This window comes from Protopterus annectens, chromosome 2.part0 (assembly GCF_019279795.1).
Source record: "Protopterus annectens isolate FY-2018-M chromosome 2.part0, PAN1.0, whole genome shotgun sequence".
Lineage (NCBI taxonomy): Eukaryota > Metazoa > Chordata > Ceratodontiformes > Protopteridae > Protopterus > Protopterus annectens.
This window is the reverse complement of record NC_056728.1, coordinates 123,963,667-123,981,407: the sequence shown is the minus strand read 5'-3', so window position 1 is coordinate 123,981,407 and position 17,741 is coordinate 123,963,667. Positions and strand designations below refer to the sequence as shown.

Sequence of the window (17,741 nt, the reverse complement as noted above, 5' to 3'; positions counted from 1 at the left end):
TCTTAACGCTATTACGGCCATTTTGTATATGTGGAAATGGAAGATTTAGTGTAAACAGACGTCTGTCCCTTTAAAGTTCAGTATAATTTAAGGGAGGTTATGTGGTATACACTGAGGACTTTTGAGATGATTTTCCTTTTCATAAAAACATGATGGTAATGTTCTGTTTGTATTCACAAGAGTGTGGAGGATGTCAGGATTGGAATGTAACATCCATAGCTGTTTTTTTGGTACTATGCATTTCGGTACTGTTAAGTTTCATTGATGTGAGATTTCAATGTTGTTGTCTCAGTTGGTGTTATGTACATTCAGTAAACTGATAGGGATCCATATATATATATATATATATATATATATATATATGTGTGTATAAATATGTATATATATATATATATATATATATATATATATATATATGTGTGTGTGTGTATATATATATATATATATATATATATACACACACACACACACACACACACACACACACACACACACACACACACACACACACACATACTTACATACATATAAAGTCTATGCTGAACTACTGAAGTGAACAAACATCGAAACACAAGAGACTAATGCTGGTGCTTCAAATATATATTTAATGAAAAAAAAAAATAGATAGAAAAGCAACTTATCACAAAATGAACACAATTTCCTTTTTAAATTGGTTAACCAAAACTCTAACACTAACTTAGACACACTTTGTCTGAATAGTGGTAGTACCAGGGAAACAAAAATACACATAATGAAAAAAAAAGATCAAAAAGCAACTTACCACAAAATGAAAACAGTTTCCTTTTTTAAATGGTTAACCAAAACCCGATCACTAACTTCAGACACACTCTGTCTGAATAATAGTAGTACTAGGGAAAGGGATTTTCCTAAGGTAAGGTGTAGAGTTGGGGTTAGGACAGGGTTAGGGGTAGCACACATTAGTAAATAGGGGCCTTCTCCAGTGCTGCATATTACAATGGTATTAATCCAACAACAATGAGTTCAGATGCTAGTTGCTATGACCTATGTGCTGTAATGCCCCAGTGCAATGACTCAGTCCTATAGCCTTTTGCCCCAAATGTTAACAGCTGCAAAACATCAATATCCACAGATGGAAAAAGAATGCCTTGTAAGTCTGTGGGATGTGAAGCACTCTCCATATACATACTATGGCTTGAGATTTTTCAGCTCCACTCTTATCATAAACCAATAGTTGTATCAGTCAGTTTGTATGATCTTCACAGGGTGCCACTGAGGTGCTAGAGACCAATAAAGAGACTCAGAAAGTTTAAAGTTAAAGCCATACATGTGCCTGAAAAACAATATGCTGTTGATGATATGTTGTCCTCAAATCTTATATACGAGCAACTGTTGTCAGAAATGGAAAATTATGTAGCATCCTAAGCACAAGTCATAATGACATCAGGGACTGTAAAAGTTTAAATAAGTTACTCAACGAGACCCTGTGTTACAAGCTCTGACCAGAGTGTGTATGTGTTTGTGTGTGTGTGATGAATTACATACAAATACTTTACTGTCTGAGCACAGTTATTAGAACATGATGATTTACTGCTATATCAAGACAGAGCTGTAGCATGCCTAAATCAACAAACAGAAATGCAATGTCAAATATATGAAGGTTATCAAGGACTCACACAATATACAGAAACAGATGAAATGTCTCTGTAGTGGACAGACGTTAACCAAGACATTGTCATCTTAGTGATAAATAGTCAATACTGTATTGCATATAAACCATCACAAAGACATGGACTTCTATCAATGCCACTGACAAAGCGTACTTGGCAAAAGATAACTACAGATTAGTATGAATCTGATGGCAAAATGTACCTTGTTACTGCTAACTACTACTCATTTGATATTACATTAGTGCATATATCAACTACAACTACCCAAAAAGTTTTATGACTGTCATCATTCTGCACAACAACTATCTGTCCTACTCCTTGGTCAAGCTGCCCACTTAAAGTTAGAGGTGGAAAGAAAGTGGAACACAACAGGTGCATCAGGGAAAATTCCATATAACCCACATTCTTACATATTGCAAAGTAATGAGAGCACCATGGTTTGATGTAACACAGGAAACTTTTGAGAAATTTCTGAGGACTATCAACCTGAATATAGTGCTTCAATTAATCAGTCAAATCAAACTAAGATGAAAATTGCCAGATTAATGTCTGGCAAATAAACTCCAACACCAATAAATAAACTACCTCATCTAAGTATTTGAGACAACAGTAGGCATTCAATTTCAACTGTTGATGACAGTCCAAGTCCTGCTCAGTCTTCACAACCTAGCACTCGTGAATTCACTAATTCTGTTTTCCTTAGTGATTATAAAAGATCTGAAGCATACTTTAACAATGTGCCTCAATGTTTTCCTGTTGTTTGAGTAGTTCCAGGCACAGATCAAATAATCCATATGACTAGGAGTGGCTAATTTATTCATGTACTCTAACATTACTAATTATACATGCAGTTGTTGGGATATTTAAGTAACTGTAGCTATATTTTGCAACATTTCATGTGTTTCTGCCTTTTATTCTTTTAAAGTTCAGTCTAGAATATTAGAAACATAATGTAAGGCTGTACCTGTGTGTTGATTTATGTGTAGATATCAGGAGAGTAAACTAAGATTTACATAATGCGTGTATATATTGTGTTTATGTACACAATTGCATTGGCTTTTTAATACGATATTGTGATAACATTGTCGTTTTATAAGCCAGTCTGTACCATAATTAAAACTGCAGGTATTAAGCTGTAAGCAGTTGGGTGTGAGAAGCTGAAGTGTTAACATCATTTATGCTGACCTGCCATTTTGTTTGTAATAAAATATATATTCATCAAAAGATTGATGAATCATGATTTATTCAAGATAGTAGTTGAAGAGGTTTGTATTTTGCACCACCATCAGAAATTAGCTATAAAAAACATAAATTAAGCCTATTTACAGTGAGAAACTACAAAGATCAGCTCCCAAAGTAAAACAATACACACGAGCAATAGGATGAATAATATAAAACTGAACTAAAAGAAACAATCCCTTAGTGAGGCTGAGGTGGTGCAGCGGTTAGTGTTGTCATCTCATAGTAAGAGAGTCACTGGTTCAATTCTAGGTTGGAGCACCTTCTGCGTGGAGTCTGCATGTCCTCCCTGCAGTCAAATGAATTTAAAGACATGCAGGTAGGTGCGGGTGTACCTTTCTTGAAGGTTGGGTGCTGGGCTGGCAATCATTAGCAGACCAGAGTTTTGTTGTGGTGACCCCTAACTGGGAAAAGCTGAAAGACAGTTTTACTAAAAGATACAATCCCTAGGATTCAAAAAGAATCCATTATGTGAGTATAAACAGAAGCAGCCAAACATTGCAGTTTAGTCAATTGCATAAACTATGATTCAGACACAAGTTTAGTATCAGTAAGGAAGACCTCATTATCAGGTAATTTGCGTGTCATTGAAATGTGTGTGTAATTACCACCAGAGCTAAACAGCACTTTTTGGCAGTAATTACCAATGGCAGCCCATGCATAATGTTGGTACTGGAACCCCACACCCCCCCTTCCCTCACCCACTCACACACACACACACACACACACACACACACACACACACACACACACACACACACACACACACAGCTATCCCCACATACACACTGACATTCAATCAACATGACTACCCCCTCATTCAAAAGCACTCACAGATACACTCACCCACTCACATACACACACACCCCTACAATGCCGATCCCATAACTAGCCCCTTTAATGCAACCAGCTAGTCAAACACACACTCACAAAAAGCCATCAGACACCATTCATACTGCTGCAGACAAGCAAAGTCACACATGCATACACACACACACACACACACACACACACACACACACACACACACACACACACACACACACACACAAACACAAACTCCTGCAGACGTGCAGACACTTACAGACCACGCATCACTATTTCTCATGCTTAACTTCCCAATCCTTATCAGCAACACAGTCTCTCCCACTGGCAATAATGGGAGAATACAGACAGATATGCTAATTTAAGCAAGCATTTCTGAGGGACAGCACAAGGCTAATTAGCATCAGCAACTCCCATGGAATGCCTCCATGGCAATGGAGATGGCCTACCGCAGTGATTCTAATTACCGTGTAGAATCACTGAGGTGGACCAATCTCTGAGTCAGAAAAGATGCAAGTGCTTGGCTGCTTGTGTTAGGGCCTACCACTCCCACTAGCTCTTTCAAATCCCAGGTAATATGTTTATCAAATACAAAAATATTAGTTAACTATAAAAATACATTTCTATACATTCTAAATGATAAAAACACATTCAGTATATCATAAATGAATACTGTAGAAGGTTGGCAACCATTTTACGCTAATTATTGTAAAAAATAAATATAAATAATTTATACAACTAATAAGGATCACCTGGTATATAATTACTGGCTGAAAGAAGGGCAAACTACAGACAAGATTTAAGCACTGCTGTGAGGAAAACAGAAATCTTAAGGATAACGGGAAAGAACTTTAAAATATAAGGAAAGGGATCAGAGCATAAATAAAAAGTATGAGCTTGAGAAAAGCAACAGAGAAAGGTAAGAACAATAAAAAAACTCATGCTAACAGAAGAGAAGCAAGACTGAGTAGTAAAACAGAAACTATAATGCCTCATTTCCCATTTGTTAATATAGCCAGTATTGATTGGGAAAGTATAACGATGCTGCGGTGAGGTGGAGTAAACAAGGCCCATCACAGTTACTGACCGAGTTTGGATAGAAGTGTTTTTTAAGAAACTGCTTCAAGGTATTGTTAATAGGGACATGTTGAAAAGGTAGCGGTAGAAATGTACTCTGTAGCTGATTTGTAACCACAGCACCACCTCTGGGAGTTGTTTACAACCTCTGGGAGTATGAATCAAAGTTCCATTGCAGGACCTAGATATTTACTGCCTAGCAGAGAGGGATGCACTGTCAATACTCAAGTGAATGTGTGACTGAATTTTCTAAAACAGTAACTGAGCTGGAGTGTCTCTGTCTGTTAATGACACTGCACAATTTTAATGAATACCAATCATTACTTAAGGCCCATGCATTCTTGGTCAGAAAGCTCATCTTTATACTTATCTGAGGGACATATCTCCATTATTAAGTTGAACACAATTTCATATGAGGATGTACTTGTCAAAGAATCTTTGCAGATTTAACTTTCTTTGTTATATACATTAGAAAGGCCATATTGTGAAGGCTTTACTAAGGCTAAAAGGTTGGTGGGGGGGGGGGGGTGTTCAACTGAGAATCAACACAATTCCCAATCTTTTCCAGGGAGTATGATAACCAGAGTTAAGTTATGCAGTTTATGTTATACTTAGTTCAGTCACCCAACCATAAGCATTTTAAAAACTGTAAGAGTTAAATTGCCTTTGCCTAGCTGGACATGACATATGAATATTGCTATTCCGTGTAGTCACACTGTTGAAATTATAGGCAGTATGCCTTTCTGTTATGCCTTAAATAGCAATCTGTGAGGGCAATTCCATTTTGCTAAATGGAGATTGGGTAGTAAAAAGATATTTTGATAACAATTATTCTCTTAGCCTTGTATTAGTAGTCAAAATCTCATGCTTTTTGGCTTGCATTCCTGTCTCCTGAGTAACAGTTTCTGAATTAAACATATCAACGTATTAGTGGACTTAGCCACCAGACACATAATAATGGCAAAACCTCTGAAAAATTTAAACCATTGGATATTTTCTTGGTAATTCTGTCTCACAGTGGATACCCCCAACCCATTATACCTCTCAACCTCTTAGAGCTAAAAATATGGACAAAGCCTAAAATGGGGGGGGGGGGGGATAGGGATAGATTTTACATAGTGCTCTTACAAACTTAGGAAGTCAATAGAATAATAGGTTTTGCCATTAGCATGCATTTTCTGAAGGATGTGGAGTCTTATACTGAAATGTCTGTCTTTAATGACTTCAAGTCTCAGCTATTTGCCAGAAAAGTACAGATTTTACGAGGAACACACCAAAAATATGAGGCAAAAATCTGGACATTCTGGGAAAATCTGTGCAGTTGAGAGGTATGCCACCCATATTTAGGGGGATAAGTCCAAATCCTAATAAGGGGGTTCTGATTGAATAATAAGGGGGAAAGGGGAAACAAGGTCTGTAAAAGTCAGCTAAATTATATCAATGACAAATGTGTGGTCCAGTAATGCACAACTGATCATAACTTGCCAGAGTTACCCCTTCTGTTGGGGATCCCATGGGATGAGATTGCTACTGGGGATGATGAAGTTTAGCTTGCCTTGCTCAGCTTGCTACCAAAGCAAAAGCCAGCAGAACAAGCAGTTTTGTGATGATGGTGATGATTATAAAGTACTGATCCAATGGTGGAATTCTTAGAAAACATTTCTGTTAAACCACACACCAAATAATTGGCTTAAGCAGCTAATGCGTATCACAAATAAATGCCATGTCTCTGTAGAACAGCATAGATGTTACCATACCACATCAAATTCTATTGTATGACCAATTTGTTTGTTATTGGAAGGCTACATATAGGAACAAGGACCACCTGTTTCATGCTTTTGGGGATTTAGAATCCCTCGAGTAATATAAGAACCACTCAACAGATAGATCCCTGTGTGAGAACAATGTTTTATGAAGATAGTGATAAATTGGTCGATAAAAGCATTTTTTCTCAGGAATTCACACAAATGGATGAATTCAACTCAGCAGACTGTCTGTTTGGTATTTGGCTTGAGAATATGAGTGGGGAGATTTCTCTCTTTTCAATTATTTTGCTTTAAAATGTATTCTGTGGTCCCATTTCCAAAAGACGTGCTCTCAGTGTAATTTGCTCCGGTGCAATATACTGCAGTAAGGCACTTACTCTGAGTGCAGATCTTTTGGAGTCTGGCCACCAGTGTAAGCATGTTTATAAACAGGTCTTACCCTAAAGAAAGTCACAGCAAGAGCACGTATTTTGGAATTGGGGCAATTTTATACCAGAATAAGTCACTTACACTAAGAACAGCTCATTTGGAATCTGGCCCTATATGTAACATTAGCCATTTAAAAATGACCCTTTATTCCTTATTCTGTGGGTTTAATTTGATTGGAAATAATAAAAACAAAACTCTTCCTCTGCAGATAACAATAGCCCTATATGACTCAACATACCCAGGTTTTATGTGCATGAGCGGTTTCTCTCTCTTATCTTTTTATCTAGTATTTAATTATTGGCCACTTTTTGCTGATGGTATTTGTTAATCTCTCCACAGGCTGACTGATGCACTGAATGGGCTTCAGTGAATGTGTTTTTAACTTATACATCTGGAAACAGAAGGAGTCTTGGCAGCCATTCAGAATGTCTTACTAGCACAAAAATTATACAATGACCAAAAAAACAAGAAGACTCAAGATATGTAAAAAATAAACAGTCCTGTATTTAATGATTTCATCTTTTGACTTCTTCAGAATTCAGCAAAACAATCCCAACATTCCAATTTAAATACACATAAATTAGCAGTGATAGTGCCCTTTGATGGCCCATGCATTAAGATGGCATAGGCATCATATTTCAACTATGCACAAATTTGCAGAATATCCCTGCTGTTGCCTTACATATTTGTTGTGTTCCTCATATAACTTTAGATCTTTTGGTAAATCACTGAGTATTACAGTCAGCAGTCAGTAATGCCAAATGTTGGAGTCTCATACTTCTTATTGTTCAGAAAATGATGCTCATGAAAAACCTGTTGTCCTTTTACTGGAAAGGCTCACCCAGGCTCTGCTACAGTTTGCTGTGAGGAAAAGGTCCGTTTGCTTTTTATTCGTTGTATTTTGTTTTACTTTATTGCCTTTTTCTATTTTGTATATTGTGATTTGTTTTCTTTACACTGTTTTACTTGTATTCTGCTTTTACCTGCATATTAAAACTTGAAAAGACACCACAGCTCTGTTTCTTGTGAGTCAGGCAGAAATTTTCCCACCCTCCCATTCAGTTATTGCTGTGTTCATAAACACCACTGTCTTTCTAATTGCCTGCCCCTTATGTTAATTTGACCATACATCTCATTTCCTCTCTGCTCTTACTGGCTGGTGTGAGTAAGCACAAAATTATCATTTTTGTGAAATCACTCCCCTTCAACTATTTACATTTATTGGCCATCCTACTGTATTCCATAGTACCAGAATACAAAAGTGACCACCCCCTTTCAATCTATCTTGCTGTTTTAAACATAGTGACTCTCCACTAAAACTTAACTTTTTAGACAGGTAAAACTTAAGTTACCTACTTTCACATCTAAATCCTCTAGTACACACAGCAGTATGCAGGATAAACCATTTTTTTCATCTTACCTTTAAGCATCTATTGCAAGACCACCAGTTATTGTAGAGCCCACATTCTGCCTCTCAGTAGTCATCTTGGGATTAGTGCTTATGTTTTCTCCTGGTGAGAGAATGAGTGTGGCTACATTATTTCCTGGAGACTGCTGATCACCAGGAAGTTTAATAACTGCTTTATAGGTGACAGCTTGGAATCTGTGCTTATATTCTGATCCTGGTGAAAGTAGGAGCAGAGTGCATTGATTCCTAACTCTTTCTGATTGGAGAGTGAGTGTCTGTGCTTAACGTACCTGATTGGTCTGGCTGCTATCCGTGACATCTACCAGAAAAAGGCTACACACCTGAAGACACTTACATCATCTGGGACAACACTGTGAATCACCAAACAGGCCGTGGCCTGCTTCTCTTCTTGGGATTGGTGCTAACATTTTGCTTCTGGTGAGAGAAGAAGTAAAAGAGTATTGTATCCCAACAGAGTAAAGCTGTGGTGAGACCAGCATTAGTAGTAGCCAGGCAGCAGCCATTCATGTGACTCTCCTCTTGTCATCACTTTTGACAAGCTAATTCTTTATTTTTCAATAAGGACTGATTGATGTCTTTCTAACTTCAGAATATATGTCTAAATACTTCACCCTTATATTTTAATGGTCTATGTATTAGTTTCCCCTCAAGTGCTTGGAAGTGCTCTGCACAGACTCAGACACCTTGAGTGACATTTTTTCCTGTAAAAGGACTATATAAGGAAATAGCTCCAGTACTTAGTAATGATGACCATCCCTCCTGGCATGTCTAAAGGTCAGTTCCCTGTGCCTTCTCCTATTAACCTGGTGAACTTGGCATTCTGAGACAGTGTAGCAACTGCCTCATGTTCACAAACAACTTTCTCCTCTTACCTCCCAACACTCAGACTTGTGAGAGATGCACATATATAGACAAATTGGAAGCCATGTACTCTCAAGCCAAGACCGGAATAGATGGCCAAGAGGAGAAGGTCAACACCTGCACCACACCACATGCAACACATAGTCCTCCAGAACACCCACCATCAAAGCTCTCATATAAAAACACAAACCACACACCCAACTTCGTGGAGTGTCTCAAAAGAAATCTATCCAAACAGCAGAGACCTCCAAGACAGAAATGCACTCAACCACCACAACACAGCACAAACCACAAGACACATAGCTCACCTACACAGTGTGCCCCTCAACCCTAAGCCCCTAAGGCAAAACAGCTTGCCCAATACACTCATCATATGTGACTCAATAGTGAGGCACACTGATGTCTCACTCACTAGGTTGACCTGGTAACAGTCAGCTGTCTTATCAGGTTCCAGAATCCAACACATAACACACACACTCAGGTCACTCCATAACAAGTACAAGTATGACTCTGTCTCTGTCCATGTGGGTGTGAATGACCTGTGACACACGTCCTTGGACTACATGAAAATAGACATGGAGGAGCTGCCAGATTATGTGGCTAAGGCAGGTATGACCCTAGCCCTGAGCAGCATCCTACCATCACCCAGAATGATACCACAGTACAAGCAGAAAATGATTGACTTTAACAATTGGCTAAGTTTCTGGTGTCATTCTAAGGGGATCCAGTATCTGTCTGCTTGGGATGACATGATTGACAAACCCAGATGCTTTGCCAGAGCTGGCCTGTATCTGTCACCCCTGGGATTCTGGATACTGGCTAAGGCTCTTCCACCCCTGTAGTACTTGTTTTAGGCGATGTTCCAAAGACCAAATTACCACCATAATAGCTCTAAATAAATGCAATTTGAGTGAGGGTTATGTTGCTCAATGCTAGAAGTCTAAATATCAAGATGCACTTGCTCGAAGCACTCCTCCATTTGTGCTGTAACAGAGACCTGGTTTAAAGCAGCAGAAAGCACCCCTGTGCTACCAGGTTATAACTCATTCTACACCATTTGGCCCCAGAACATGGATCAAAGCTCAAAAGGCAGTGGTGTCTCCATATTCATAAAGGATATGCGCACCTCTAGACCAGTAGCCCAGCATAAAGCATCTGAGATACTTCAGGTACAACTAACATTGGTAAGACGGCAATTCAGGTCGTAGCCTACAATAGGTCCCCAACCATGTCCCAAGACTCTTACTCCAAGTTCCTAAGCACCCTGGAAACTATTAGGGTCCAACCCAACACTCTTATACTAGGTGACTTCAACTATCCCTCCATAAAATGGGAAAACTACTCATGCACCAATACACTGGCCCAATACTTCCTGGAATTCATCAAGTCCAATGCCTTGGAACAGCTCATTCTTACCCCCACTAGAGGAAGCAACATCCTTGACCTGGTTATTACTAACATGGGCAACCATTGCTCTACTCCAATAGTCAATTCCTCCCTGGTTAGATCTGACCACAAACTGATCACCATGGAAATCCACATCTCATCCATACCCCCCCACACAGGTAACCACCATGAAAAACTTCTCCAAGCCTGGCTTTGGGCTCATAAAAACAGAGGTGGCTAACTTCATGGCACCCATGTCAATGGAAAATAGATGCATGACTGCCGAATCATACCAATGCACTGTATGAACACGTACGTAAATGCATGGAACTAGCCATACCCAACAGAACCAAATTTGCTTGCCTCCAAAAAAAATAAGCCAATCTGGTGGTCCCCTGCCATTAATAAACTCTACAATAGAAGGAAGAAACTGTTGCAGAAAAAGGCTATGAAGTCAGAATTGTGGCAGACACTAAAAACAACCACAAAGCCTTCTATAGTTATGTCAAGAATCTCAATGGCAATATCCAAGTTTGCTCTGAGTTACTGCACAATGGTACCTCCTATACTGAGCCAACAAATATTGCCCATATACTGGCAACAGATTCAGTGCCAACTTTACCACTCTCCTCCCCAAAGGACCAATCACAATACTGGAACAATGCCAGGCACCCAGCACTACTGCAGCACAGGTTAAAGCTGCATTGTCCAATTTCAAGAATACAGCTTCCATGGGACCTGACAATATCCATGGATGGGTTCTACATGAACTACAAAGTGAACTGGCACCACGTCTGTGTGCCCTGTTCAACCAAAGCCTCACCTCAGGCTTTGTCCCTAACGAATAGCACACTGCTACAGTCATCCCTCTCCATAAAGGGAGAGTGACTACAGACCCTGGGAATTATCGCCACATTAGCCTGATGAGTCTGATATGTAAGGCTATGGTGCTTATCATCATAGACATAATTAACAAGGATATAGGGAATCCCCAAACTCTAGAGCCCACTCAATTTGGTTTTGTGAAAGGTAGATCATGCCTGCTCAACCTGGTTGACTTCTTTGAGTCAGTCACCAGAGCTGTGGATGAGGGCAAGGCAGTTCATACAGCCTACCTTGATCTGGCCAAGGCCTTTGATCCCATTCCCCACTCAGGAATTATTGATAAACTCACCACACCAGGCATGAAACCCTATATCTCTAGGTGGGTTGCAAATTGGCTCACAGATAGAACCCACAGTGTGAAAGTAGCGGACTCCAAGTCAGACTGCCGACCAGTCACGAGTGGAGTCCCACAGGGATTGGTCTTGGGTCTCCCCTGTTTGGCATCTACTTCTCAAAAGTCCTGGCCAACATGGAGGGACTCTGGCTGAACCAAGTTCGCAGACGACTGCAAGCTGGGAGCCATTATTAACTCCCCAAGTGATGTAGACATCCTACAGAAAGGCCTCACTGAGACCAATGACTGGCATCAAAACCATGGCCTTAAGCTTAATGCCAAAAAATGCGTCATCATCCCCTTTGGAAAAAACTCAGTTCCCACTAATTACCATACTGATGGAAGCCCACTGAACACCGAAGCCATTATAAGAGATCTGGGGATACAGGTTGACAGCAACCTCTCCTTCGACCACCACATTGCCACTGTGGTCAGAAAGTCCTTCTATGAGGCATGTCTTTTTACCAAGGGTTTTGCATCCAGGAAGAAAGAAGTCATCATCCCTGTCTACTCTTCCCTCATTAGGCAAATCATCGAGTATAATACCCCATTTGGCATGTACCTCACAAGACACATGCAATAGCTGGAAAGGCCACAAATGTACCTCACAATGAGGATCCCAGGCCTTAAACACATGGCCTACATGGACTGACTCAAAAACCCCAGCTATTCTCTTCTCATATCATCTACTAAGAGGCGATCTCTGCTTGACTTACAAAGCCATGTCTGACCCAGCTCTGTTAGAAATGCTACATCTAAAAAAATCTCATTGCCTCCACACCAAATGCTCCAGACACCTCCGCCTCATTACCACAATCAACAGAACATGCTAGAGGGACAGGTTTATAACCCAGAGACTGCCCATGCTCTGGAACAGACTTCTCATACATGTCAAGCAGAGCACCTCAGTGGCCCTCTTCAAGACAAATCTTGATGAGTGGATGGGAAATTGAAAATTCACCCCGGGGATCATTCTAGTGGCTGTACTTAATAGAGGCACTGGGAACTAATGTCAGGCGATACGATGCCAGGGCACTTCTATGGGCTAGGCTTCTAAAAGCTCCATGGCCATTAGTCTAGTACACACCTATGAACCTATGAACTTTTTAAGTAAATTAGAGTAATATTTAAAAGGTTCTGTGATTGTTGCATTTTGCTTCTCCAATTATTTTTGTTTTGTCCAGAATTTTTCAGCCCGTTTGGGACAGGCACCCTCCCCAGTAAACACACATTCATAAAGTTATATACACATATACAGATACACACACACACACACACACACACACACACACACACACACACACACACACACACACACACACACACACACACAGACACACACACACTCTACTACTACATAGGTTCACCTCGTCTTCCTGCTTCTATGTGCCTGTTTGCTCCTGTCTTTATAAAAGGATGTGTTTTTCCTCACAATTTTTCTTACTTAACCTTTTTTACATACTACACATAAACCACACATTATCACAAGTAATAAAATGATTAACACACGAGTCATTACTGCTTTAAAATGCAGCTATCATTTATCTCTGAAAAATAGTTGATTTTTAAAGTGGGCTGTGAATAATAATGAATAAAAAATGTGTAATCAAGAAAACAAGGAAATAAAAAAGTGAAGATCTCAAAATGAATACAGTAATTCTCCAATGCATTCCATGTTGTCTGTTAGATATTTTTATGGGAAGATGGAATTACCTGTCAAGTTACAAAATATCATTTTGGTCAGTCTCTGTAAATGATGACAAATTACATACATGAGGTGCTGTGAAGGTATAGCTACAGTGATGACCTATCAAAGGATTCTCAGTTCTACCCAGTTGGACACACAATGTATTTGTACTGTGCACTGTATAAGGCCCAGACAATAACACAAATCATAAAAACGAATGATGTTAATGTTATATCTCATACAAAGGGAAACATGAGTGCAGCTATGGGAAAGGTAAGTGCACTAACAGGAGGTTTCAGACACAGAGATTGGGGAAGGGTGATCCTGCATAACCATTTACCAAAGACATGCAGTTTAGCTATGCAACATAGTATACTGTTGTACAGCTTGTCTGCAGTCACTTTAAAATGTTATTTATAAAGCTACAGTACTCACTGACCATGCATGCTAACCAGCAAGAATATGCATAATGTTGTGCAATAGGTATGTGTCTACAGGTGCATAGGGACTGGTTGTGTGGATCATGTCATGACATGGACTGGTACTCATATCTGGTACCTTACATGTTTGGCTGCACTTTAGAAATACCATTATGTTTCTCTTCTAGCTGAGCTGTTTATGTTTTTATGGACAATGATGGGCTTTACTGGTTGGATATAGTGTTCATTTTGTTCTGCTGAATGATACATCACTGATAAATGAGGCTTGCATTTGCATGTTTGCATTTTGTGTAAAATTGTACAGGACTGTTTTACTTACTCTTATACCTCCTGCACCCTCCCATTTTTAAACACCATTATTAAATTATCACTTAAGATGTAGGCACACGTACATTAACAAAAAAGAAAACAAACCATATTAATATTTTCAATTACATGCATTATACATTAGATACATGTTTTCCTTTTAAAAATAATATTCACTCCAACATTACATAACTCCATAAATTGCCCAGCTTCTGCAACCTCCCTTTGTGCACATGCCTTATGTCTGTGAATTCAGGTTTGTTTTCTGTTCTGCTCGCTGGCTTTAATTGTAAAGCTACCTCACATCTGGGTTATCCCAGGTATGTGGTAATACATTCAACCATTGTTCACATTTCTGTCATCTTTGTGAGCAGGTTTAAATGCATAATTTTCCATCTGTCAGCCCTACATACTTGTAAACCACATTTATGAATCCTACCTGTAGTTTCTATTACTATTCTACCGAAACTGAACTGCTAAAAATATACATGGAGTTTTGTCATATGCTTATAAATTGGGAAATAAATTACTAAATAATTATAATGCTAAATGAACCACAAACCTCCAGTACTCAACAGCTACCAAATACATACTGGCAGAAATCCAAACTTGGATATTTTTGCAAAGTACTCTCCAACACTGTTTCTTCAGCCAAGGGCTTAATTTATTCCCAAATAGATAAATACCGGTAAAACAGGTGAGTGTTTTCACAAATCAACTGTTTGCTTCATCAGACCATCACATTCACTCTCCCATCACCCCCTTTAATACTCACACATCACAAAATCATGTTCAAATTAACCAATCACACATCACAACCAAATACCTTAAAAATTTAAAGCACCAACCATCTAATACAAGTGATATACACTAAAATGTTAGCATACATACATATAATACATAAAAAAAAAAAAAAAAATATATATATATATATATATATATATATATATATATATATATTAGAAACATGAATATCTGATGTAGAACAGGGTACTTATTTCAACAACTTCCTATTCTTTAGTTTAGGGGTAAATACCCCACACACTATCACAAGTAATAAAATGATTAACACACTAGAGTCATTACTGCTTTAAAATGCAACTATCATTTATCTCTGAAAAATAGTTGATTTTTAAAGTGGGCTGTGAATAATAATGAATAAAAAATGTGTAATCAAGAAAACAAGGAAATAAAAAAGTGAAGATCTCAAAATGAATACAGTAATTCTCCAATGCATTCCATGTCGTCTGTTAGATATTTTTATGGGAAGATGGAATTACCTGTCAAGTTACAAAATATCATTTTGGTCAGTCTCTGTAAACGATGGCAAATTACATACATGAGGTGCTGTGAAGGTATAGCTACAGTGATGACCTATCAAAGGATTCTCAGTTCTACCCAGTTGGACACACAATGTATTTGTACTGCGCACTGTATAAGGCCCAGACAATAACACAAATCATAAAAACGAATGATGTTAATGTTATATCTCATACAAAGGGAAACATGAGTGCAGCTATGGGAAGGGTAAGTGCACTAACAGGAGGTTTCAGAGACATATTTTGCCATGTCTTTTCTACCGAATGTATTGGTACATGCAGGATTTTCAAAATGACAGAAAGACAGGCATACTTCCTAACACTATGGCATTGCAAAAGTAGGCCAGTTTCACACAGAGATTGGGCAAGGGTGATCCTGCATAACAACACACCAAAGACATGCAGTTTAGCTATGCAACATAGTATACTGTTGTACTGCTTGTCTGCAGTCACTTTAAAATGTTATTTATAAAGCTCCAGTACTCACTGACCATGCATGCTAACCAGCAAGAATATGCATAATGTTGTGCAATAGGTATGTGTCTACAGGTGCTTAGGGACTGGTTGTGTGGATCATGTCATGGCATGGACTGGTACTCATATGTGGTACCTTACATGTTTGGCTGCACTGCAGAAATGCCATTATGTTTCTCTTCTAGCTGAGCTGTTTATGTTTTTATGGACAATGATGGGCTTTACTGGTTGGATATAGTGTTCATTTTGTTCTGCTGAATGAGACATCACCGAAAAATGAGGCTTGCATTTGCATGTTTGCATTTTGTGTAAAATTGTACAGGACTGTTTTACTTACTCTTATACCTCCTACACCCTCCCATTTTTAAACACCTTTATTAAATTATGACTTAAGATGTAGGCACACGTACATTAACAAAAAAGAAAACAAACCATATTAATATTTTCAATTACATGCATTATACATTAGATACATGTTTTCGTTTTAAAAAATAATATTCACTCCAACATTACATAACTCCATAAATTGCCCAGCTTCTGCAACCTCCCTTTGTGCACATGCCTTATGTCTGTGAATTCAGGTTTGTTTTCTGTTCTGCTAGCTGGCTTTAATTGTAAAGCTACCTCACATCTGGGTTATCCCAGGTATGTGGTAGTACATCCAAACATTGTTCACATTTCTGTCATCTTTGTGAGCAGGTTTAAATGTATAATTTTCCATCTGTCAGCCCTACATACTTGTAAACCACATTTATGAATCCTACCTGTAGTTTCTATTATTATTCTACCGAAACTGAACTGCTAAAAATATACATGGAGTTTACTGCAGGTGTTCAACAGTTTTGTCGTATGCTTATAAATTGTGAAATAAATTACTAAATAATTATAATGCTAAATGAACTACAGACCTCCAGTACTCAACAGCTACCAAATACATACAAAAATAGTGAAATAGAGTCCAGAAATATCAAGGCAGCACTGGCAGAAATCCAAACTTGGATATTTTTTCAAAGTACTCTCCAACACAGTTTCTTCAGCCAAGGGCTTAGTTTATTCCCAAACAGATAAAAACTGGTAAAACAGGTGAGCATTTTCACAAATCAACTGTTTGCTTCATTAGACCATCACATTCACTCTCCCATCACCCCCTTTAATACTCACACATCACAAAATCATGTTCAAATTAACCAATCACACATCACAACCAAATGCCTTCAAAATTTAAAGCACCAGCCATATAATACAAGTGATATACACTAAAACGTTAGCATACATACATATAATACATAAAAAAAAAAAAAAATATATATATATATATATATATCTATATATATATATATATAGATATATATATATATATATATAGATATATGTAAATATTTTAAAAACTTGAATATCTGCTGTAGAACAGGGGACTTATTTCAACAACCTCCTATTCCTTAGTTTAGGGGTAATTAATATATGTTCATTCAACCTCTTTCCCAAATGTGCTCCCAGATTCATGATCCATTTAAATTACTTCTCTTCTGTTTTCCCACTGATACTGCCCATCCTAACATCCTCCTTGATCAGTTCCAATACAATGAACCTAAATCGGTGGTCAGCTCCACATGTTAACACGTGCTTAGCAATAGC

The 17,741-nt window shown here is 38.4% G+C and overlaps 1 protein-coding gene across 1 annotated transcript in view; it reads right to left on the bottom strand.

Moving 5' to 3' along the window:
- Window positions 1–17,741, bottom strand: part of LOC122792709 (cubilin-like) — a 3,134,001-nt gene that overhangs the window by 572,247 nt on the left and 2,544,013 nt on the right. Inside the window, exon 57 of the mRNA XM_044060295.1 lies at window positions 573–590. Within this exon, the coding sequence (XP_043916230.1) occupies window positions 573–590 (18 nt within the window). The remainder of the gene's footprint in view (window positions 1–572; window positions 591–17,741) is intronic.